Source organism: Protopterus annectens, chromosome 5.part0 (assembly GCF_019279795.1).
Source record: "Protopterus annectens isolate FY-2018-M chromosome 5.part0, PAN1.0, whole genome shotgun sequence".
Taxonomy (NCBI): domain Eukaryota; kingdom Metazoa; phylum Chordata; order Ceratodontiformes; family Protopteridae; genus Protopterus; species Protopterus annectens.
In genome coordinates, this window is record NC_056735.1 from 1,169,481,917 (window position 1) to 1,169,508,502 (window position 26,586).

Sequence of the window (26,586 nt, forward strand, 5' to 3'; positions counted from 1 at the left end):
TACCATCCTCTGGTCACAGCAATTCAAGTCTTACTTAACTCAAATTCCTCTCTCTAAATATATGTAGTATCTGTAAAAAGTCACTGAATTCCATGCTTGGATTACCCAGTACTCCACTGACATACTTGCTATCACAGAAACATGGCTTAAACCCCACATCAAAGACTGTAAAATCCTTCACCCAGGTTTTAATATGTAAACGTCAGACTGTCTCAATAAAAAAGCTGTAGGCATTGCTATAGTCTATCCATCACATTTTTCCTTTACGCCCTATAACCACCCCTTTCCTACCTTCAGCAATGCCAAACTATCTCCAATTTTATGTTAAGTAACAACAAAAACCTCTGTATTATCGCCCTCTCCATTTCTCCTTGCACTAACCTGTCTACTTTACAAGACATATTATCTTGGGTGCCATCCAACATTTCTCATGAAATCATTATCCTAGGAGATGTTAGCACTGGCTGAAACTGTCCACATGTTTCCCCACTAATACTATCAATCTCTTCAGCTTTTCTCATTTAAATATATCACCCCACCTTTATCAACAAATCCTACCAAACTAGCTCAGTCACAGACTGGATTTTAGTCTCCCACCCCAACAACTTTTGTCAAACTACAACACTTCCTGATGCCATTAGTGACCATCATCCCCCACTTGTACCACCAAACTTGTCTCCCATCCACACAAACAGCATATATATAAAATCATCCGTGACTTAACTAACTTTAACCCACTTATGTTTACCAATATTGTAAGCTCTATAAAGTGATCCTGCCTTAAATACCTACATGTAAATGAAGCAGTTGATAAATTCAACTGCATATTCCTGAATAAGTTTAATAGCCTAACTCTCCCAGAGGAAAAGAATCAAATCTAATTTTCTCCTTGGCTATCATCACACAACAAATGCACCATGTGCAACAGAGATAAAGCCCGGAAAACATACAAGAATAAAAAATCTCCTACAAACCTGTCTCACTATAAAGAACTGCGTAATCTAGTTAAAAAAGTTGTCATCAAAGACAAAAAGTCATATTACTCAGACCCTCAGCAAACCTCTACATCCAATCCAAAGAAATTCTGGCAATCAAAAACATTCTTCACCCTGGAACTAACTCAGTACCACAACCCTCCACAAAACACTAACGCTGACACAGCCCCCTTATTTAATACATTATAGAAATTATCTCTACCATTACAAACAGCTTCACCTCTACCACCATCTCACCACCTGCTACCACCTCCAAATCTCCTTTCTCCCTCAAACCTGTCCCAACATCTCTTATCAAACAGCTGCTTAGTAAACTTAAACCTTGATCTCCTTCTACTAACAATCTTCCCCACAAATTTCTAAAAATCGCTACAAATGCCATAGCCTCCCATGTCTGTACTCACTAATAGATCTATTAATGAAACTTGCATCCCATCCCTCTGGATGTAGTTCATTATCCCACTACATAAGGGTGGGAATTGTACTGAAATATCTAATTACAGGCCTATAGCAATACGGTCACCTTTATCCAAAACTCTTGAAAAATGCACCCACAAACAACTCTTCCACCATTTACATGTAAACAATCTACTCCCTCCTACCCAGCATGGCTTCAGAACAGCAGAAAATACTTCCACGGCTCCCTTACCTTTTACTGATTCAGTCAATAAAGCCTGAGACATGGGTAAGTTTGTCTCATCTCTATTCCTCGATTTATCTAAAGCTTTTGATAGTGTCTCTCATCCTAGACTCCTTTCTCAACTCTCTTTCCCTGGCTCTACAGACAATACCTTAAAATGGTTCTCCAGTTATTTATCTGACAGACATCAGTTTGTCAAACGGGACTCTACTCAATCACCTTATCTTCCAGTCATCACTGGTGCTCCTCAGGGCTCCATCCTAGGCTATCTCCTCTTCAATATATTTATTAACAAACTTTCATCTGTGTCTAAAAACAACTCTAATCCAGTACGCTGATGACTCTACTCTAATCTCCTCTTCTAAAAACACTTACTCAACTACAAACTTTAACTTAAGATGCCTTTAACTCCATTGAAGCCTGGCTTACAAATAGTCTACCCAAGAAGACTAAACTCCTATTATTCTTTCCTAAACAACATTCTCTTGACAAACTAACTTTGAGAATCTCATCACTAAACACCACAAGTGAGGCTGTCCCTCATTCCAAACTGCTAGGTGTTACTACTGATGACAAACTCTGATTTGACTTTCATATAAATAGCACTATCAAACTGTCCCATTACAAACTTGGCATGTACTTGAGCAATAACCCATGGCTGGGTGTGGGTAGTGCTGGATTTATGCACGGTTGGTGTGGTTTGGTCACGAGGGCGAACCCACAACCAGCCGTGGGTTATTGCTATTATACAATGACATTATTCAAGAAAAAAATACTTACTTTTCTTAACTAATGTCTTTGTATAATGCCTCCATACTGCCCTTCTGCATTTTTCCGGTATCCTGGGGCTTTTTCTGATGTACTGCACATGCATATGGGACTTGTGTTCCCACACTTACGTAGTACATCAGTGCTGTGCAGAGACAGCAATGTAGAAAAAAAGATCTCTGCTGCTTTTTTTTTTTAATATAAAAAAGAAATCGGGAGAATTTTTACGTTTGGGAGAGCCGGGACAGACAAAATAAAAGGATAATTGGGTAAGCTTCTTTAATTTTGCAGAACGTACCTGATTATCCTCTTATTTTTTGTTGGGGCAGTCTCCCTCGTTCGTTTCAGGTCTTCTATTTTCTTTTTTGGTGCAAAAAAAGAAAAAGTAAAAAAAAAAAAAAAAAATTACAAGATATACTAATGGGAAAAAGTTCGGTGACCGGATCCTTTTCCGTTAGTTTATTCTTGGATTTATAATGGGCACGCTGGTTGGGCTGGCCAATAAGCATGCTCGTTTCTGTATATTAATGGCCAGTCATTGTATAAATAGGGTTAAGCAATTCCTAACCAACTCTACTAAAGCTAAACATGCCACCACAAACTTCTTATCTTCCCCTTTTTATGCCTCCCCTATTCTAACTAACCCGAACTCCTCCCTGAACACCAAACTCAACTTACGTTACAACAAAATAGCAAAATTTGCCACAGGCCAACCTCATAAATCTCATCACTGCCTCTCTTTTAAACTGCTTAACTGGCTTGAACTTCTACTGCAACTACACATGAACCAGCTACTTCTTATTCATAAATTACCCAACAACCCCTAGTTTCTCCTGCTATCTTCCTCAATCTTACAATACTATCTTCCTCATTGGGATCCATGCTGTTCAGATAAACAATTTCTATTTATAAAACCTCTGAGTCCAGTGACCTCAGTCTCTACTTTTACTGTGTAGCCAAATCTTGGAAAAACTTGCCACTAACTATCAGACAAGTCTGTAACCAAATCTTGGAACAACTTGCCACTAACTATTAGACAACTCCCTCACTACCAAACTTTCAAGTCCCTCCTTAAAGAACATCTTTCCAAATCTTGTGTATGCTTATGTTCTTCTGCCTAGCTATTGTCTTGTCATGTCTAATATCTTTCTACTCCTATTAACTTCCTGTTCTTCCTGTTCACCATAATTCTATAACCTTGCAACCTAGAAGCTCCACATAAAGACAGAGAAGAATAATTAAATAAAGGACAATAAACAGAAATTACATATGGTTAAAACATTATATAGATTACAAAAAATACATAGCTGGATACAGGATTTAATTAGCAGGAATTAACAGGACTTTACAAGCAAGAACTAAATCTACAATTTAGAATTCTGGTTGAAGGTGAGACACAGTGAATAGACTGGTGGAGGAAGAAGAACATAGTGAGTGGAGAGGAAAGAAAGAGAATAGGAAAATGTAAAGCCACCTCTTAGGTTGATGAAAGAAAGTGTTTTCTTTGAACAGTGAATTATGTCGGCAGAGTTCTACTGATTTCTGCCCTGCTTTCTTTTATACTGCAAGGCTAAACTTACCTGTTATTGTGGGTGTAATCAGGCCACCACAGTTTAGCATTCCATTCATGTATGATGAAAAAGAAGTTATGTACTCACCATAACATTCCATTTGAGTAGGTAACTTCATTTGTCTGCAACCTGTGGGTATCGGATCCGAGCCGGCAGCTTTCCTAGCAAAAGATCCGCGCTCCAAGCTCCTCCCCCTACCCATAATGCCCTGCTACCTCTCCCTCTAACCCTCAGATCGAGTTTGCCATAGTATCACAGAATACTACCATAACACAAGGAAAAACTACCTGAACATCCTAAACTGATGTCATCTGGGAAGTGAAATACAATGATCCTTCAAGGACGAACTACACATTAGGGGGACGGAGGGAGGGTTGGTTGCAGACAAATGAAGTTACCTACTCAGATGGAACGTTATGGTGAGTATATAACTTCTTTATCTGAAGTAGTTAACTTCATTTGATCAGCAACCTGTGGGACAGAGTCCCCAGCTACCAACAACTTGGGAGGTCCTGATGGAAGGATATTCCGGAGCACTGCAGAGCCAAAGGACGCCCTTCCTCTGGAAATCAGATCCAATTTATAATGTGCAATGAACGTAAGAGGAAGCCCAAGTAGCTGCTGAACAAATGTCATCCAAAGGAACCCTCGAACAGAAGGCCGCCGAAGTAGCCACAGAATGGGTAGAATGTGCCCGAACCCGAGAGGAATGCATTGTGAAATCCACCTAGCTAAGGTTACCTTTATCACTGGTTTACCCAAACAGGATTTAACAAATGAGACAAAAAGCTGTTCTGATTTTCGAAAAACAGCCGTTCTGTGTAAGTAAAACCATAACTGTCTATGTACATCCAAGCAATGAAGTCTATACTCTCCTTTGTTGTGATAATTAGGAAGGAAGACAGGCAGGTTGATGGATTGGTTGATGTTGGCTTCGGAAGCCACTTTAAGCAGAAAAGAGAGGTTAGTCCTGAGGGAAACTCTATCTTTATGAGAAATGATGTATGGGGGCTTACTACAAAGAGCCTGAAGCTCCGATATGCTTCTAGCTGAGGTAATAGCAATCAGGAAGGCAGTTTTCCAAGATACATACTTCAAGTCGACCGAAGCTGCGGGCTCAAAAGGGGGACCAGTCAGAGCCTGGAGAACTAGGGTTAAATCCCATGGAGGAACTGCTTCCTTAACAGGGGGTCTCAAAAGAAAGGTACCTTTCAGAAAGGTCTTGCAGATCTTAGAGGACGCGAGGGGGCCAAATTTGTTACCAATGTGAAAGTGGGAAACTGCTGCCAGTTGAACTTTAACAGATGAAGAACTAGCTCCCTGATGAAAGATTTGGGATAAAAAATCGAGGACTGCTGGAAAAGGATCCAAATTCCTATGCTTTGCCCAGATAGAAAAATGTTTCCATTTACTTTTGTAGACTTTCCTGGTAAAAGGCTTATGAGCAGCCACCAGGATAGTTTTAATTGAGGATGAGATACTGGGAGTCCTAGCCATTAAGGGAACTGGATCAACCAAGCCAAGAGCTTGAGGTTGTCCAGATCGGGGGTCCTCAATCCCAAGGGGTGAGAAATCAGATCCGGAAGGGGATCTAAGATTCAGGGAGGATGCACTAGATGAGACCGTAAGCATGGGAACCAGGTTTGACGAGGCCAGAATGGGGCTATGAGGATAACTCTGCTCCCTAACTGACCAGCTTTCTGCAAGAATTTTGTCATCAACGGAAGAGGAGGATAAGCATAAAGAAGACCGGATGGCCAAGCATGAACCAGAGCGTCTCTGGGGTTTTCCCCTGGTGGGGGAATCAGAGCAAAAAACTCGCTGCACTTTGCGTTCGAAGGCGACGCGAACAGATCACAGCAAGGTTGACCCCCATCTGAGGAAGACCTGTTTCGCTACTAAGGGGTTCAGAGACCACTCGTAGGGTGAGAGGATAGCCCGACTCAGCTTGTCCGCTAGAATGTTTGACTGACCCGGTATGTGCGTTGCTATGAGAAAGCGGTTGGTGTATATCGCCCATTCCCACACTCTCATGGCCTCTCGGTGAAGTGGGTAAGATCTGGTCCCCCCTTGCTTGTTTATGTACCAGACCACTGACATGTTGTCTGTTTGAATTGCAATAGTCCCTGGAGGAAGAAGGGCATGGAGAGCCTGCAACGCTAGAAGCACTGCCCTCATCGCTAGAAGCACTGCCCTCATCTCCAGAACACTGATATGCAAAAAGGTCTCTGTGCGAGTCCACGTGCCTTGGACGGTTCTGCCCATGCAATGCCCCCCCACCCGAGGCGAGACGCGTCCGTGGTCACTGTGACTTGGGGAGGGGACATGGAGAAGGGGCACCCTTCCCGGAGGTGCTTGGAATGGAGCCATCAAAGTAGAGATTCCCTGCAAACCCTGCTGAGAGGAACAGGGGCAGACAAGGGATGTAGTAGAATGGACCACTGGACCTGTAAGGTCCATTGGAGAATCCTCATATTCAGACGCGCAAGCGGAGACAGGTTCATGGCCGCTGCCCATGGACCCCAGAGCCCTCAGGACTAACTCCGCTGGAGGGGCCGGGGACTGAAGAAGAGCCAAAACATGGAGGTTTAGATTGCGAAGTCTGCCTGACGTCAGAAAGACTTTGGACTGAATTGTGTCTATCCTGGCCCCTATGAAATCCAAGATCTGAGTAGGCTGAAGGGAGGATTTCTTGTGGTTGATCGTGATCCCTAGATAGCGGGCGAGATGTAGGAAATAGTCTCTCACTGAACATAGTCGATGCCTGGTGGGGGCGGCTAGGAGCCAGTCATCCAGGTAAGGAAAGACCTGTATTCCCTGAAGCCTCAGGTGGGCCGCTACAACTGCCATGACCTTGGTGAACACCCTGGGGGCTGTGGTGAGACCGAAGGATAGGACCCTGAACTGATCATGGCTGGCTCCCAGCTGAAAGCCGAGAAACCTCTTGGATTGCCTGTCCATTAGAACAAGGTAGTACGCATCCTTGATATCTATGGAGCACATCTAGTCGTTCTCCTGTAACAGTGGGAGAATGGATTGAATGGTGACCATCCAGAACTTCTCTTTGGCAACTGACAGGTTCAATGTGGACAGGTCGAGAATTGGCCGCAAGTCCCCCATCTTTTTTGGCACCAAAAAGAACCTGGAGTAAAAGCCTGATCCGGATTGACTGGGGGGGGGGGGACGTGCTGGATGGCTCTTTTTCTTAGTAGCTCTTTTGCTCTTTTATTTCGAAGGCTGCTACCTCCCTCTGATTGAGTGGTACATCGGGGAGGCGCCCCGACCGGGGAGGAGAACATAGGAATGGAATTGAGTAACCTCTGGATATGATCCGGAGCACCCAGCGATCTGCCGTAATGGACTCCCAATGTGCTAGATGCTCCGAGAAGCGCCCTCCGACTGCCTCCAGAGAGGAGCAGTCGGGCAACCCCTCAGGGTTGCTGCACGGGTCGATCGGAAAAAGGTTCCCTCGACCCGAAATTCTTCGGCCCCCCTCTGCATCTGGGCCGGCGTCCACCCTGTCCTCCTCTGCCTCTGAAGGACAAGGGATCCGGAGCGAAACGGGATTGTTGGGATTTCCGGAACCACATCTTCTTCTGTTCTCTTTGGTTCCTGGAGAAGGACCTCTGAGGAGCCGAGAAGGGGATCCCGATGGCAGACGTTTTCCCATCCTTCTCGCTCTAGAGTAGCATATCACGGACGGTTTTGCCTAAGAGCATAGAACCGTCAAAGGGGGCATTTGCGAAGGACACCTTGAAGGGTTCCGCAAAGACGTAGAGACGGAGCCAGGCCGGTCATCGTAAGACAATGCCTGCTCTGCTGGTTCTAGCCACTCCCTCCGAGGCATGGGAGAGAAGCCGCATAGAGGGGTTTGTGATAGACTTAAGAGTGGCCATTCGTGCCAAGAAGGTCCGTTTGTCCTCTGCCGACATGGACTCTGGGGGTGACCCAGCGTACTCTTTGATTAGGTCCCGCTGGAGTCGAATCACGTGTGCCATATAGTTCAGCAACCTTACAGAGAAGGTCGCTGAAGCGAACATCCACTTTCTGAGGTGGTCCATCGTCCGAGACTCTGGATGATGTACCGAGGAACTCACCTGTGCTAATTCCTTCTTGGTGGCAGCCGCCACCACCATGGCATCTACTGGGGCACCTTTGCTCCAAACTGTCCTGTCTGTGGGGGGGGGGCTGAGAATCCTGTCTGGTCTCTTGGATATTGGCTCCACAGTGTCCGGCTCCTTCCATGCCCTGGTAGTTATGAGGTCCACCAGGGGATTGGCGGGAGGGGACATCCAAGAGATAGATGGGCCTGCGAACGCCTCCAGAAACACAGACTCATCTGAGGAAGGCTTTTGGGCTGACCACCCCCCTCTAATATAATGTCTCCAAATGAGACATCCTCGGGGGGGTGACCTGGGGGAACCTTCCCCCTTCCTCCAAGTCCGTGTCTTCTGTGAGGGACTCAGGTGAGTCCAAGTGCCTCCTCTTGCACTTTCGTTTGTGAGGTACCTCCTCTATGTCCCTCGGGCCGGATGATGGAAGACAGGCCCGTCTGAGAGGGAATGGCGGGTGGATCCGTAGCAAGAGCCTGGGGCCTCGAATCCCTTGAAAGGACCCTCTCCACAACGTTGAATGCCGAAGGTGAGCTGCTCTCCCTAGGATCCGAAAGCAGCCCCCCGGATCCGGCACGTGGATCGGCGCCGGAGATGACCGGATCGCATCAGACAGGGCAGTGCAATCCTACCTCAGCGGAGCCGAAGGCACACTAACCCCTCTGAATCTGATGCTCATCTCACGGCCCAGAGAGCTCGGATCCGAAAATGGATCCGACAAACTCGAAGGTACAGTCGGCGCAGAAGTAGTAAACACTGTCGGCGCCAACACCACCCCGGCTCCGAAGCTACTCGGATCCGACAGCTCCTAACCCTGGTAGCAGGTCGGAGAAGGAGCAATGGGGACGAAAAATGGGGAAGGCAAGAGCACTCTCATCTGCAGCTGGGTCTGAAGAAATCGACGCATCATCCGGTCCATGTCCGCGTCGGATAAATCTCTAGTTGATCTGGATGAGGCTGCCGAGGCTGGACGGGAAGGCTGCCTGGACGACCTCGAAGGTGACCGGGTCTCCTCCTCCGGCTCCGGGGAGAAACGTGGAGAACGAAGCCTGGAGACCTTAAGGGGGAGGTGAACTGCTTAGACGGCGGGGCCGAGGGAGCTGAATCGGCCCGCCTCTTGTGGGTACGATGCCTATCCCTATCATGCTCCTTGTCCTTCCTATCCTTTTTCCTGGAGTCCCTTTCCTCCTGAGCCGAAGGGGGAGTTTGAATCCCGGGAACGGTCGGTGGAGCAGCCGCGGCTGGTGCCACAGAGGGAGAGGAGGACGAAGCCGAATCCGGGGGCAAAAGGCCCGCAAGGACTAGCTTAGTCCACCTATCCCTCAAAGCCCTGGGGTTGGAGGCTGCACAGATAGTGCAACCTGATGAAAGATGGTCCACGCCCAGGCAAATAACGCACAGAGTGTACCATCCACTGGGGACAGCTTATGGCCACACTCGGAGCATTTAGAAAAAATGGCTTTTGGGCCTTCAGACATTTTGAAAAAGCAGGCCCACACGCACACACCTTCACATACAGACAGAAGGGGGGAGGGAAATTAAATCTACAATAAACTAATGATAAAAATACCCAAACAGGTTAAGGGAGAAAGGGGTACCACACACACTCAGATTGCAGAGATTTTAAAGGGAAAAAATATTCTATTTCAACTCACAAACCTAACGCTAGGACCTCATTCTCAGATGCTTCAAGAAGCCGCGGCAAACGAGATCTGGGGGTTAGAGGGAGGTAGGAGGGCATTATGGGTAGGGGAGGAGCTTGGAGCTCGGATCTTTTGCTAGGAAAGCTGCCGGCTCGGATTCAAATCGGATCCGATACCCACAGGTTGCTGATCAAATGAAGTTAACTACTTCAGATTGTAATATTTTTGTTGTTACTTTCAGGAGATGCAACAGATCCTTACAAGACTGTTTGATTTCCTCATTCTCAGCATCTGTAGTTGCAGCATAAACGTGCATCACTGTACTGCTGAATACCCTACCTTGTAGTCTGAGATCATATTTATCTTTTTTGGGTTGTAAATGAGCAGTGGTTTTGACTTCCTTTTATTAATTAGGTAGGCTATTCTATTTCTTCAGCAAGTTTCTTGCCTGCAGTAAAAAATCTGATGATTACCTTATGTAAAATAACCCACTCCAGTATATTTTAATGTCGATGTACATTTTTATCTCATCAATAACCAAACCGAATTTACTAAATAGAACAGAAATAAAGATTACTGATATTTATGCAGGAAACTGAACTAGCAAAATGCTTGTGTATGTACAGACAAGTCTGTACAAACACTTTATATATCTATCTATATCTATCTACTTATATATATGAAAGAAGTTTCTTTGTGTCTTTCGGCTTTTCCCGGTTAGGGGTCGCAACAGCTGAACTCGCTGACTGGCAGTAGATTTTTTACATGCCGAGTTTGCCAGCCCTGATGCACAACCTTCAACGAAGGTACGCCCATTCACGCATGTCTCCACACAGAAGACGCTCTAGCTGAGAATCGAACGGCACAATGTCTTGCTGTGAGGCGACAACGCTACCGCAGCACCACCACCGCAGTATATATATGAAAGAAGTAAAAAAAAAAAAAAGATATTACTCCATCTTTGCCAAATCAATTTCTATAAACAATTAGTTCATTCCAAAATGGTCATAAAAGGAAATAAATACAAGTCCCTCTGCGTATGTTCTTTAAACTCCTTCTTTAGCTATTATGCTGTAATCAGAATAATTTGTAAATGTTGCTATTTGGATTTGCTAATGATTTTTTTTTTGTCTTATTTGTTCAATACTCTAAACCACAACCCAGGCTGGGCCTGAAATTTTTCAAATGTTGATCAGTGGCATATCCTTGTAAATAAACTCAGAGTAAATGAATAAAACTAATAGGCTTAGAAATGTAACATACTTGTACTGCTCTGGACTAACAAAAGGCCTCAAACTTTTTCTCCAAACCTATGAACCAACGTTCACAGTAAACACTGCTGTGTGAAAAATAAATCTTCCTCAGCCAGCCTTTTACAGTCAGTGGATATTACAGATGGTACTGGGCAGCTGAATGTTTCTACATAGAAGAGTGTGCTTTGATAACCATGGAAACTGTAGGCTACTCTGGAAAAATGCCTGGTTCATCCGGTTTCATTTCAATTCCAAAACAACGCTTACAATGTCCAACACTTGTGCAGCTGAAGCTGCCTATTTCACAGTGTATTTTGGAGGGGACAACATCTATAACACAGAAAGCATAAGTATCACACTGTGGTTTGGAAATGGTAAAATAACTGTGCCTGACTCATATGCCCAGGTAGATGGATAACGTCTGCAGTAGAAAAAACTTTCTTCTTAATTGGTTCAACCATCTTTGAAATCATCTCCTCTACTTCATTTCTGCTATTTTTGTTGACTCTACCACTTTTTCTTTGATTTTTTTCGAAATACTTTACATGCTCTTCTGTTTAAAATTAATTTGATGCCTTCTTCCTCCTTTTAACTTGACTGTTTGGCTGAATTTACTGCAATATTCACACCCTTCCACACAAGGGCTCAGGCATACACAAAATAAGAAATGCACATTCATTGGTGCCACAGCAGAAACCTTAGAAGGAATCCGCAATGGTAAATGATGAGAGAGATGAAAACTATAATTGAAGCTGTACTAAATAAAACAAAGCCACAACAAATCAGAAATTCATTCTGACATAACAGGGAGATGCGTAACACTTACAACAGCAAGAAAAGTTGACGAGGATGTGAAAAAGTTGGATACACAAGGGATCCTCACTCCATTATATGTCAGTATGGGTATATGTCAAACTATGAAAAAAAAATTGGGTATGGCTACCTCAATCATAATCAACTTACTGAGGCCTAACCACATGAAAAACATTAAAAATACAAGAATGGAATATAAACACAGCCTGCATCCTTACATTTTGAAGTATACCAATGGACAGTATAAATCAGTGCAGATCAGGAAAGTGTGTTTGTGTAAATAAACATATCCTAACAGTAGATGATCGAATGATTACTGCTGCAGTAGACTTAACTATACAAGTTATATCCTGCCAAAAATATAATAGCCATCCAGCTACCAAAACTTCAGGGCTTCTTCCACATGACCAAACCATCAGTCAAGCTCGAGCGGAGCTGACTAAAAAGACAGGTTTGGGCACCAAACTCTTGAAATGCTTTCATACCAACAAGGAGAGGAAGGCTGAGCCATGAAAGGACAGCTAGGGATCTCAAAAAGTAAATACAACCTGACAAATACACAAAAAAACAAGGGGGATAGAGGGAGGGAGCAGCTGCTGCAGCGGTGATCATTCGAACATCTACCGTTATGGTAAGTTTACTTATACAATTGTACTATGTTCATCAGATTGATCACTGATGCAGCAGCCTTAGCTATATGGGTAGATTACCTAAGCAAACTACATTTGGGAAGTGGAAAGAGAAAAGTCCAGGAGCCCCTGGAGAATGGTCCTAGCAAAGCCTGATCTAGACCTAGAGAATGAATTAAGCTTAGCACCTACAATAATTCTTGAATGCAACCCTTTCCAAAAAGCCATAGATTAAGCCAAGACCACAGAAGAATAGGCATGGAATAGTTCTGCTGTAGTGAGTATAACAAAAGGTAATAGCCTTGGAAAGACATTTTTAAAAAGTGTGTTTTGACACAGGTTTTCCCCTCTTCTTACCTTCACAAGAATTAAACAACTGATCCAAAGATCTGAAAGATTTAGTTATGGCAAGATAGTACCCATGTTGTCTGCAGACATTCAATGTATGGTGCATCTTTTTCTACTTCATTTTTAGGTTCAAGAAAAAAAAAACAGGGAGATGAATAGTTTGGCTTAAAGAAAATTTGGATACTACTTTAAATATAAAAGACAGATTAATTCTCAAATAAACCCTGTCTCTGTGGAAAATTAGATAGGGTTGAGGCACCATAAGAACTTGCAACTCAGACACCCTTCTTGCAGAGGTCAGAGCAATCGGTAAAACAGCTTTCCACAGTAAAAACCTGAAGTCAATACGGTTACCAGGTTTAAATGGACCAAGTGTTAGCTTCTCTAAAAAAATAATTAATATGCCAAGGAGGGGCCATCATTTTTTCTTGGAGACCTGTTATATAAAACCCCTTTCAAAAACATTTTGACGTGACACTGCATTGAAAGAGGAAAATGCATGGGCTGACATGCTGAAATGGCCAAAAAATGAAGATTGATGTAGTATAAGAAAGGCCATAGAGTAGTAATTCATAAATACTGTAAAACCAGAGAACAACTAGCCTTAAATGAGTGCTGGTTATGTTGCTGGCAACAACTAGAAAACTTTTTCCATTCACTAATATAAGACTTTCTAGTCCCAGGCTTTCTTGCCTCCATTGTTACCGGCATATCATCAGTAAACAGGTGCCTAAAGAGAATTAAGACCCCATAATCCAGGAAGGCAACCGAAGTTGATTGGGGCTGGGGTGTATCAAACATCCCTGCTCTTGTGTGACTAGATCCATTCTGTGAGGAAGCTTGTGGTAATTGCCCCTGGCCATTTCCAAAAGAAGGGAGAGAACCACAGTTCCCGAAGCCAAAAGGAAGTCACCACAATGATCTTGGTGAATTCCTTCTGAATCTTCAGAAGAACCCTGGATATCAGTGGAAAGGGTGTAAAAGCATGCAGGAACATTTCTATCCAATAAAAAGAAATCCTTCTAGGCCTTCTTCCATGAAGTCCTGGAGCACACTCTTGACAGCTGATTGTTCAGAGAGGAGGCAAATACATCTATTTGAAAACTTCCCAATAGATCCATCAAATCTTGGAAACTCCCTTGATCTAGTTCCATTCATAAGCACCTGCCCTTGTTCTGCTCAGAATGAATGTAGGATACCTGTAGAAAGAAACTGTGCTGTGAAGCTGTATCTCTACCTAAACATGGCTAGTCTGCAGAGTGGAATGACCTAGCTCCCCCTTGCCTGTTGATCTGCCACATGACTGTGGTACTGTCTAACAACTTGAAGAGGTCCTGAAATTCAAAGATGATTCACAGAGTAGAATGCCTTGACCAGGCAAATATCTATTTTATATTTATGTGCTTGCATCTGTCCTTGGTGTCCCAGACACATTGCACTTTTATCTCTCCTGAAACTGCTCTCCAAGCAAAGTCCAAGGCTTCTGTGGTGACTAACTGCTTTGAGACAAGGAGGAATGAGAGATCCAGATTTAAGGATATTTGCTGTCACCACCAAGTGGCTTCTCTTCTAACAAACCCCAGCACTTAAGATTTGAAAAGACAATGAATGTTCATGCATTAAGCTGCAACTGGAGCTAGACACTTTGTGAACACTTTTAGTGCACTGGAGATTCCAAAGGACGAGGCTGAAAACTGACAATATGACCCAGACACACAAAAACTTAAGAAATGCATGAAGTCTGGATAAACAGGGATGTGATGATAAGCATCTTTTAAAGCTAGTATTTCCAGGAAACTTGAAAGAGAAATAAAAGGATTAGGAAAGAAAGATCCAGAACTGGTCTCTATATATTTTCTTTGGCACTAAAAGAATACTTGAATAAAAACTTTTCCCCACCTGGGAAGGAGGAACTGGTTCTATCACACCCTGGGCCAGCATACAACGAAGGACAGGTGGAACTAGAAGTCTGGTAGATGAGTGATAATTTGAAAGGGGGAATTTCCTCCCGTTATCATCTGTAGCTTTGATGAATGACCTTAAGTATCTATTTGTCTGAAACTATGTGCTGCCAAAGAGAAAGGTGGAGATTCAAATTTTCTGGAAAGGAAATGGGGTTGCTAGTGGGGGTGGACTAGGTCCCCTGAATAGTCATTCTGACTTAGTGGACTGTCCTTGGCTTTGGGGGGGTTCCACAGTTCTTTTATGAATACCCCTGACATTTCCTCTTAAATATCTTTTTACCTGCATTTTGTTCGTGCTGTTTATTTATTTTTGGCAAAATTATGAGGGGTTACAGAATCCCTTAGAAAATTTGGAAAAGAAGAGCAGAAAAATTTTGGGGATTCTCTGCATTAACCTACCCTTTCATCACACTTTTTGATCACCTCTGCAGCAGAGGGACGAAAAACTAAATCTCTACTCAAAGGAGAATTTAAAATATCATTTTAACATGTGGGAGGTTCTGAGAATGCAGCCAGGCAAACCGCCTCTAAACCACATCAGTCGTCATAGCTCTGGAAATAGTAGCAAGAGTCTTCCACACACGTATACACACAAACACTAAAAGAGTGGTGACTTGTACAAAAGAAGTAACTAAAATATTTAAAACAGATTTTTTTTCTCACAAGAAGAAACTGCAGCCAAAACATTCCTCCTCATAAATTAATCAAATCAAAATAATTAATCAAAATAAATTTAACATATGGGCCTGACAATTCAAAATTCTGAATGTTTTTCTCATATTTATCAGTAATTGTCCTATCCTTATCAAAATGAGTAGGATTGGAATTAACTATATGCTTATCAGCAGTAGGATTAACTAAAGCTACAGCTGCTGGGTCAGATTTGAGAAAAGAACATAAAACTTAAACGATTGAGGAACTTTATACATACTATCTCTGCCTTTTTAGGGGCAGCCAACTGACTATATTTAAAACTGCAGGCAGTAACACACTCATCCTCCACAGTTGACAGAACTAGAGGAATGGGTGAAGGTTCTGGAAACTGGATCTGTAACAGCTAACAGTATTTTCTGAGAGACTGAGAAATCCAAGCATTCTCCCACTGAAAACACTGGCACATTCTGTAAATAATCAAAGAGAAAGAGAAACCCCTACAGGGAGAATCAGAAACTGATCTCTCCTAGGAGTGTGAATCAGAAATCTGAGGAGAAAAAAAAATGTATCTGTCCCTTTATCTTTCTGCCCAGATTCAGAATTATGAATCTCTTCAGGAAAAGAGGTATTCATCTTTCTTTAACCACAAACAAATTTATAATCAACAACCTGAATTAAACCCAGAGTCAGATCCAGTAAACTAATCTTGCATCAAGAAATCTGAGGAAGATTAGACAATTTTCTGTTTCTTTTTTGACAAGAAAGATGGGGCCACCAGTTTTATTAATGGCAGCTTCCCGAGGGATGGGTACAACAGGCTGCGTCCTACATGAACTCCAAGAAGAGCTAAACCCAAACATAAAACTACTGTTCAATCTCAGCCTTACTACAGGATATGTACCCAAAGAGTGGCGTACAGCAACAGTGGTCCCTCTCCACAAAGGTGGTGCCTCAACGGACCCTGGAAACTATCGTCCCATAAGCCTGACTAGCTTGGTCTGCAAAGCTATGGAAAGGATCATCATGGACCTCATAAATAAAGGTTTTGGGGACCTACAGACACTGGATCCTACCCAGTTTGGCTTTGTTAAGGGCAGATCCTGCCTCTTAAACCTGGTTGACTTCTTTGAAACAGTCACCAAGGCCATTGACGAAGGGAAGGTGGTCCACACAGCCTATCTGGACCAAGCAAAAGCCTTCGATACAATACCCCACTCGGGCATTATAGATAAGCTCACCAGCTTAAATATAAACCCCTATGTCACTAGATGGGTTGCAAACTGGCTCAAGGACAGAACCCACATGGTTAGAATTGCTGGAGCCATGTCAGACTCCAAACCAGTTACAAGTGGCGTCCCGCAAGGCTCAGTCCTGGGACCTCTCTTGTTTGGTATATATTTCTCGGAGGTACAGGCCAACATGGAAGGACTGTGGCTGACCAAGTTCGCAGATGACTGCAAACTGGGCGACATAATCGACTCTCCAGCCGACACAAGCATCCTCTAAAAGGGCCTCATAGAAACAGACAACTGGTGCCAGAGCCATGGCCTCAAGCTAAACGCCAAAAAGTGTATAGTCATCCCCTTTGGCAAAAACAAAGTGCCCACAAATTACCACATAGGTGGTAATCCATTAAGTACAGAAGAAGTAATTAGGGACCTGGGGACCCAAGTTGATAGCAATCTCTCATTTGACAACCACGTGGCCAAAGTGGTTAGAAAAACATTTTATATAGCCCACCTAATCACGAAGGATTCACATCTAGATTAGGGAGGTCATCGTGCCTCTTTACTCATCCCTCATCAGGCCCATAATCGAGTACAATGCCCCTTTTGGGATGTACCTTACCAAACACCTGCAGCAACTGGAAAGACCCCAAAAGTACCTCACCAAGAGGATCAAAGGGCTCAAACAGATGCCATATGCTGCCCGGTTAAAGAAACTCCAGCTCTACTCAGTGGCATACCGCCTGCTCAGAGGTGACCTGTGCCTGACGTATAAGGCCATGTCCAACCCGGAATTAAGGGACATGCTGCACCTCAAAAAATCCAAATCCCATCGAGCTACACGCTCAAGAGACTTGAACCTCAGCACTGAAATAAATAGGACATGCTGGAGGGACAGATTCATAACCCAGAGGCTCCCTTCACTCTGGAATAAAATCCCAGTCCAGGTTAGGCAGAGTCCCTCATTGACTCTCTTCAAGAGGAATCTTGATGAGTGGATGGGAGATCATAGGTTTATCCCGGGTATCACTTCTGTGTCACTGTTAGACAGAGGCACAGTATACTAACCTCGAAAAAGGGCATAGCAAAATTAATTTAAAATGGGTGGCGAAAGCCAAACACACTCTGGCTAGGCTTATAAATGCCCTAGGGCAGATAGCCTAGTATGAACCTATGAACATTCTGACAAAACATGGATGCCTTCCCTGTTCCTTCTCCTAGGACCAACAAGAGTGGCTTTTCCTTGCCTATTGATGGGAGCCCAACAGCTGCAAAAGACATGGCTAACTCCTGATCTACAGTAGCTGTAGGTGCTACACGAGAGGGATCTGGGATAAAAGAGGAGTGATCTGAGGCACAACTAATGGCCACAACAGAGCCACCCACCTGTGGTAGAGGCAAATTGCCAGCCTGCTGGGGTGGCAAAGGATGCTTGCTTAATGTTTTCTTTTAGTGGCTGGAAGAAGGACTGACTGTAGGACCAACAGTTTGTTCAATGGTCAAGCCAAAAATGGTGCCTCCTTCCCAGTGAAGACGGTCACTTTTACACAAACACAGTAAAAAGCACTTTAAATACCTCGCCAGGCAAAAAAAAAATAATATAAATACAAACTCTCCACAAAATTGTTTTCAATTAACTTTAAACAAGTTTTAAACTGACAGGAAAAAAAGAGTGCTCTTGTTTAAAAGTACAACAGTCCATTAAAACACTAACTCTTATGCTTTAAAATAATTTTACTGAACAGGAAAGTGTAATTCAATTAACTTTTTTTTTAAAAAATTGAAGTTTTTCCCCAAAGGGAACTTATCTCCCCAGCAAAAGGAACAGCATAAGTTGACCGTCAATCCTCAAAAGCCTCAGAGGAGCATACTCTTTTGTGGCAGGAAAGCTGTTAAGGGCTTGGGGCTCAAGCCTGTCATTTTAGTCAACTCAGCTCAAGCTGACTGTTTAGGTACATGGAAGATGCCCTGAAGCTTTGGAAGCTGTTTGTTATATCCTTGGCAAGATACAACCCATACACCTAAGGCTACTGCAGCAGTGAATAAGATAAATGTAGCATACTCACTGCACCATTTTGCAACCATAAACACAATACAAAAATACTCTTTAAGCACTGCTTCCCATCCTAACACCCCATACGCCTCTAAATATGGTGGGGAAATGGTACAACTCTATCATCAGTGAACTATTATTCTGCTGTGTAAACCATACAATCAGGTATGCCATCAGCAAGACAGTTTTGATCAGTACTGCAAATATTCAAGTAACCGTACTCAGTCACTATCAAGCAAGTATAAGATCCTCATTCACCAGTTCCTCACAGGGAAGATGCCACAACTTCAACAACTTTTAGCTGGGAAAACATACATATAAGGTAAGTAAACTGTATTATTATTTACTGTTCAAGTAACTCTACTCAAAAAAGACTGCCATTTAGCCTGTGGAAGAAGGAAAAAAAGGTAAATAAAAATACCTCCTTTAATGCCAATGACCGTGCCTCTTAGACCGAGAGGCACAGAGTAACCCTCTCTTATATTCACAACACGGTCAAACAAACGGTAGTCTGCTTCTCTGTCAGGAACAGTCCCTTGCTGTTGCTCTAGAGCCTGAAATAAATTAAGCAGAAAAGATAAGAAATTCAGATGTATGAAAGCAGTTAAACCATTAGGCATATGACAGAACATAAAGCAGCAGAACGGCTTCTTTTCTTGGTTATTTTCATTAACACATGCTTCACCTTACAGTTTTAGAATTTGTACGTGCAATTTTAGTCAAATGAAAAGATAACTTAAAGAGAAAGCATACCCTGTAAAGTAGATGTGGCTTCACAGTCACTCTGACCTTTTTGTTACTCTTCCTTTGCTGCAAAGGAAAAAAAAAAAGTTTATACACTTATTATTACATATTAGTTTCCACTGCTTATCAGCAGCAAGGCTACAGTAAAATTGTTATAACAATGCAGTAGGCAAACAAAATTTCCAGTCTTGTAAGCTGTTTTTTCACAGCACCACAGAGCAACTGTCCCATTAATCTCCCATTTTCATCCAACAATACAGCCCTCTGAAGCAGGCAACTGTATTTATTTACACTGAACAAAAACAGCCTTCTGTAAACACAGTTGTGTGACAAATCAGTCTAATACACTGACTCCTAGTTTGCCTCCCCTCACAGCGATTTGACAGATGGAGCCAGTGGCACTGAACTAACCCACTTGTTCTGCAGGTTCTGTTGAATGTGCATTTCCGAGTTCTTGTGCTAGGCAAGAGTCCTATAGTCCCTTTGTTCCTGCATGGGAAACCCTACTGACCCATTTATTCCTTGATAGTGATACACAGGTGGTAGAAAGTGGGCCAGTTTGCTAGTCCCTATGGGACCAGTCTATCCTCTCTCCAGGTCAAACACTCACCATCAATGGCTCATCAGGCTCCGCAACCTTTGATCTCAGAACAGGCTTCTGCTCACCTTAGCAGCACAAGCTCCCTGGGTCCATACTTCGTGGTTTATATATCCAATACTCCCACAAGGTGGACGCCAAGTGGTAGGCCTGAGCTGCCTCCTCCACTAAACACTAGCCGGCAGCAGATAGTCAATTCTCCCTGGCCAGCTCCTACAGACACCCAACCTGCTAATCAAACTAAATTGCCTGAGACACAGTCAGGGCTTTAAACTCCTAGTTTGCTTTGTCTTCATTCTCTTTCTCTATGTCAGCCCTAAACACCATTACCATGCCCTGGTGGTGGTGGAACATTAGAGGGCATCTTCTACAACTCGTGAAGGAATACCCAACCTTTGTCCATTTGTCAAGGAAATGAATGACCAAAACAGACCAAGGTTAAACATTTCCAAGTGTTACATTTTAGCAAACCTAAAGGCTCACAGTAACCATTACAACTTTATTAATATTAGCAACACTTTTTTGTATATGCACCATACAAAGAAGTTATGTACTCACCATAACGTTCCATCTGTGTTGTCTGCTTCAGTCTTCATCAAACCTGTGGGGTCTCGGTTCTGACCTCGAAACTGACTCAGCCGTTGGCAAGCTAAAGCTTCAGAACTAGAGCTCCTCTCACTCTACCCATACTTCCTTGGTCCTCCCAGATACGTCAAATCGAGTTTGTTGCCAATTTTCCCAGCAAAGAAAATACATATTTTAACAAGAGAGCTTAAAAGATGCTCAGGAGCTCAAAAACAGGAATGAAGGTTCTTAGCACTATCCATCAGGTCCTTCAGATACAAAGATGGGAGAAGGAGGGAGGGAAGGTTGATAAAGACTGAAGCAGACAACACAGACAGAAATAAGGTGAGTACATAACTTCTTTATATCTGATGTTGCCTGTTCAGTATTCATCAAACCTGTGGGACAGAGTCACCAGCTACATAGATCTGGGTGGCCTCATGGAAGGATATTCCAGAGTACTGCAGAGCCAAAAGCAGCCCTATCCCTGGAAATGGTATCAAGTTTGAAATGCAAAATAAAAGTGTGAGAACTTGCTCATGAAGCAACCTTACAACGTCTTCCAAAGAAACACTAAAATCAAAGGCCTGAGACATGGCTCTGTCGCAGAATGAGATCCGACGTGCCTAGGTAAAGGAACATTCTTTGACGAATAAACATAAGAGATACAATCCCACAGCCATCGAGCTATGGTAGCTTTGACAACAGCTTTCCCTTTTTTGGGATCTGAGAAAGCCACAAACAGCTGGTCAGATTTTCTGAAAGATTTTGTTCTATCCAGATAGAAGCAGAACTATCTATGAACCTCTAAGAGGTGGTAACATATATTCTCCCTTATTCTGAACATTTGGGAAGATCACAGGGAGGTTGATGGATTGATTAATGTTATTTACTGAAGCGACCTTGGGTAAAAAAAGAGTGATTAGTATGTAAAGTAACTGTTCTTTATGAAAAAATAAGGTAGGGGGATTTGGAAGATAAGGCTTGAAGCTCCGATACCCTTTTGGTAGTAGTAATGGCTACTAAGAAAGCTGTTTTCCAGGTCAAAAATGTTAAATCTACCTTTGCAGCGGGTTTAAAGGGAGGTAAGATCAGAGCTTGGGAAGCCAATGTCAGATTCTCAAGGAGGGGTAGGATCTTTGATAGGGGGACGACGAAGAAACATACCTTTGAGAAAAGCTTTGCAACGCCTAGAAGTTAAGGATCCAGCATTTTCTCCAATATGAAAATTAGAAATGGCTGCCAACTGAACTTTGACAGTAGAAAAACTGCCCCCAAAATGAAACAGACCAGCTAGGAAGTCCAAAACTACCGAAATGGGCACCGTGAGCGGGTCAATGTGATGCTGTTGGGCCCAAATGGAAATCCTTTTCCACTTACTTTTATAAATCTTCCTGGTAGAAGTAGAAGTCTTATGGGAGGAAATCAAAATCCTCTGAACTGGAGTAGAAAGCCTAGTGTGTCTAGCCATCATCGGAACTGGAGAAACCATGCGGTTAATTTCAAGTTGTGAAGATCCAGATGGAGTTGTCCTGAGGGATATGAGAGAAGATCTGGAAAGGGTTCCAAAGTCCATGGTGGGCAAATCAGATGAGACCACAGGAAGGTGTAGCAGACTTGTCAAGGCCAAAAGGGAGCAATGAGGATCACTTTGTTCTTCAACCTGCATGCTTTCTGAAGAAATTTGGGGATTAGTGGAACAGGTGGGAATGCACTTAGTAGAATAGGGAGTCAAGCATGGACTAGAGCATCTCTTGGTGACTGTCCCTGTGGAGGGATCAAGGCAAAGTATCTGCTGCATTTGTTGCTGAGGGGAGGGGCGAAGAGGTCACAGCAAGGTTGACTCCATTTAAAGAAAATTCTGTTTGCCACAAACTGAGTCAGAGACCACTCATGAGGCATCAATAAGACTATGCTGGGCCTGCCCACCAGTATGTTGTGCTCCCCCCAAAATGTGCATTGCAATTACAAAGGAGTTGGTACAGAGAGCTCATTGCCCCACACTCACTGGTTCTCGACAAAGGGGGTAAGACCTGGTTCCACCTTGTTTGTTGATGCACCACACAATACACATGTTGTCAGATTGAATTGTTATTGTCCCTAGAGGGAAAAGGGACTAAAGTGCTTGTAATGCTAGAAGCACTGCCCTCATCTCTAGGACACTGACCTGCAGGTTGGCCTCCTGGGGAGTCCACATGCCTTGAACTGTCCATCTCAGGTAATGCCACTCCCACCCCCACAGGGAGGCATTTGTGGTCAGCGTGGCGACGGGAGTGGAAAGAACAAATAGTTGACCCTGTGAAACTTATGGATGGTGAAGTCACTACAATAAACAATTTCTGCACACCCAAGACAGTCTTGTACTACGATGCAGGAGTTGGTGCAAAAGGGAACATTGAACTGACAATATCCACAAAAGAACTCTCATGTATAAGTGAGCTGCCAGTAGTAATGTTATTGTTGCAGCCATAGAGTCCAAAGTCCTGAGGACAAGATTTGCTGGAGGAACTGGAACAGCTAGCATTTGTCTGATATGCTTCCTTAGGGAAAGAATCCTGTCTGGTGGAAGATAGGCCAGGGTTTTTTGTGTGTGTCCAAATCGGCTGATATAAAATCTATCATTTGTACTGGTTGTAATTGCGACTTCTGAGTATTTATAGTGATCCCTAAGGTTGTAGCCAATTGCAAGGGAATGTCCCTGGCCTGGATTAGTAGATGCCTGGTTGGTGCGACTAGGAGCCAGTCATCCAGATAAGGAAACATTTGGAATCCCTGCAGTCCGAGGTGAGCTGCAACTACTGATGTACATTTGGTGAACACCCTGGGGGCTGTGGTTAGAAGCAATGGAAGCGGACAAAATTGGTAGTGACTGGCTCCCTACCTAGAATGGAGATACCTTCTGGAGCATCTGTTCATTTTGATAGGATAGTATGCACCCTTCTGGTCTATTGAGCATATCCACTCATCCTTCTGTGGAAAGGGAAGAATGGACTGAACTGTGACCATCCTAAACTTCATGTGTTTCACCGATTTGTTCAAGTAAGTTAGGTCCACTGTGGGCCTGAGCTCCCCTCTTCTTTGGAAATAAAAAGAACCGGAAGTAAATTCCTGATCTGTGTTGGTCTGAAGGTACCTCCTGGATGAGTCTTTTTTTTTAAGCAACTTTGCGATTTCCAACACTGCCACCTCACTCTGATTGGGTGGTACATTGGGAAGGTGCTGTTTTGGCTTGGGGAGGTTTAAAAAGGGAATGAAGTAATCTCTGAATATAATTCCTTGCACCCATTGGTCATTAATGATGGCTAATCAGGCTTTTAGTTGCAAGGAACAACATCCTCTGACTGCCTCCAGAGACGGACAGTTGGACAAAGCTTCAGGGATGCTGCAAGGATTTCTCAGAAGGAGAATCCCAAGATTCCTGATTTAGCAGGCCTCTTCTGCCATGTGGATGGCATACCACTTGAATTATCTCCCCCACCGCCCTGGGAGGAAAAATCTCAGAGCATCCTGGAAAGGACTCTGGGACTTTCTGAATCACAACTTCTTTCCCCCACCCTGATTCCTGGAAAAGGACCTCTGCAGGGTAAAGAGGAGGCTTCTGACGGCAGACAGAGTCTTTTCTGTCATTCTTGCTGCGGGAGAGTGTCTTGTACTGCCAATCCAAAGAGGTAGGAATCGTCAAAGAGGGCATTGATGAATGACGCCTTAAAAGGTTCCTCAAAATCACACAGCCACATCCAGACATGATGCCGAATGGCAATGCCGGAACCAGCCACCTTAGAGGTACCCTCAACTGCAAGAGAGATGAATATCGTGACCGCATTGGAAAGGGACTGCAGAGTGGCCATATGGGAGGAGAAGGATTTCCATTCCTCTGCCATCACGGACTTAGGGCCAGAGCTAGAAAGTTCCTTAAGCAACTGCCTCTGTAGCCTCGTAAAGTGGGAAAGATAGTTCAACGCATTGAGGGAAAATGTGGAAGAAGCGTAGACCCTTTTTCCAAATCTGTCCATAGTCCTAGACACCCTGTTAGGGGGATGTACAGTACCAGCTGTCCTGGGCAAGCTCTTTCTTGGTGGCCACTGCAACCACCATGGCATCTACTGGAATACCCTTCGTTCAGTGGGGCCTATCCTGAGGGGCACTGAGAATTTTGTCAGCTTTTTAGTATTGGCTCTGTAGCACTTGGTCCCTTCCATGCCCTTGCAGATACCAGATCCACTCGGGGGTCTGCGGGGGGGGGGGGGGCTGCCACCCAGGATGTATAACAGACAAGTCCCAAAGGCTTTCAGAACACTGACTCATCTGGGGTGGGGTTTGGGGCTGACCAGCCACCTCTCTAAGGATTTCCAAAATGTCTCCAAAAGAGATGTCAAGTGGAGATCTAGGAGACCCCTTCCCTTCATCAAAGTCAGTGTCTGTTGTGAGAGATTCCTCTGGGGAATCTAGGTGTCTCCTTTTGCACCTTTTCTTCTGAGAAGCCCTCTCGGTGGGGTGCTCCTGAGAGGTGTTGGAAGAAATCTGGGCTTCCCCAAGTGGAAGAGACTGGTGGCCTCAGTGGCAGAAGTGAGGTCTCCGCCGCAGAACTCAGAAGGGGAAGGGGTAGATCTGATACTGTAGAAGCTGTAAATCTCCTAGTAGTGGAGAGGACCCTCTCCACCACCACAAAGGCTGAGGGACTCCCAGAGTCCCAAAGAAGGTTTCTCTGCCCCAAAGGGTCAGGAACGGACTGTCCCTGGTCACCAGCAGCACTCTGCTCTGAGGGGGGAATCAGCACCAACTTATTGAATGCCAAAGCACCAAGGGGAAGTGACAGCTCTGACAACTTCGGAGTCAAAGTCATCCCCGGGACTCAACATCAAGGATTCGGCTCCGAGATGCCCTCAGCTCTGATGCAGTCGGCCTCGAAGCTGAAATGACCGTAGGACCTAAAAAACGCAGATGGATCCGAACGCTCTGAAGCAGCAGGCCAGATCGGAGAAGGGGAAACTATTTTACAAGGGGAATCTCTGTTTGCAGATCCCGTAAGGGACAGAGCTGGAATGACCCCCATCTGAATCTATGTACAGAGAAATTTCTTCATCAATCTGTCTACCTCATTCTCTGACAGGTTCTAAGAGGACCTGATGGAAGAGGAAATGGAAGGGCTGGGAGAGACACCCCAAGGGATGTACTCGGCACCAAAGGTTCTGGCCCCAACAAGACGAAAGGGGCACAGGGTGGAAGGGCCACTGCAGTGATCGGACCAAAATGGCTCTACTCCAAGGTTCTCATTGCCTTTCTAAAAGGCTCCAACAGACCTAAAGTGGAGGGGACCGTTTCTTAGGGTCCCTTGCCGGGGGGCTGAGAACCTGAAACAGAAGGGATGGCTGGGTAAGGCGCTGGAATAAGCCCTTTGATTACCAGCTTATTTCTCCTATCTGCAATGACCCAGGGAAGGACAGCTTTGCATGTACAGCTTGCCACTTCAAGGTGTGCAGGCCACAGACAATAAACACACTCCCTGTGGGCATCAGATGCAAAGGATCCTTGTGCCCACAGGAAGGGTATTTTTTTAAAAACACCAGGTTTGGCAGATTTCTCCGACATAGAAGGAAAAGTAAAAGAAAGGAAGAAGGAAAGATGGGAGCGACAGAGAACACGTGGCAGATAAGAGTAAACTAAAAATAAAGATTTTTCTTTAAAACTAATATAGAAAGGCAAGAAGGGTAGGTTTTAGAGAAGAAACAGGCCAAAGGCCAGCTCATGTATCATGAAGAAATGTTGAAAAGGAACCCACGGAGAAGCTCTAAATAGACCAGTATGCTTTGCTAATAAGTGGCAAATGGTATCTGGGAGGTGCGAGTGAGTATGGGTAGGGCGGGATGAGCTCTACTTCAGAAGCTTTAGCTTGCTAATGGCAGAGTCAGTTCTAAGGTCAGAAACCAAGACCCCACAGGTGTGATAAAGACTGAACAGACAGCATCAGATTTGTTCATAAAAATACCAACTATCATCATTGAGGTGAATGG

At 44.0% G+C, this 26,586-nt stretch overlaps 1 protein-coding gene across 1 annotated transcript in view; it reads right to left on the reverse strand.

Annotated features, from left to right (window-relative positions):
- The window catches only part of XRN1 (5'-3' exoribonuclease 1), a 2,408,514-nt gene that overhangs the window by 669,614 nt on the left and 1,712,314 nt on the right, over positions 1-26,586 (reverse strand). The window contains exons 34-35 of the mRNA XM_044071018.1: positions 19,423-19,479; positions 19,091-19,223 (exon numbers count right to left, since the gene is read on the reverse strand). Coding sequence (XP_043926953.1) covers positions 19,091-19,223; positions 19,423-19,479 — 190 coding nt within the window. The remainder of the gene's footprint in view (positions 1-19,090; positions 19,224-19,422; positions 19,480-26,586) is intronic.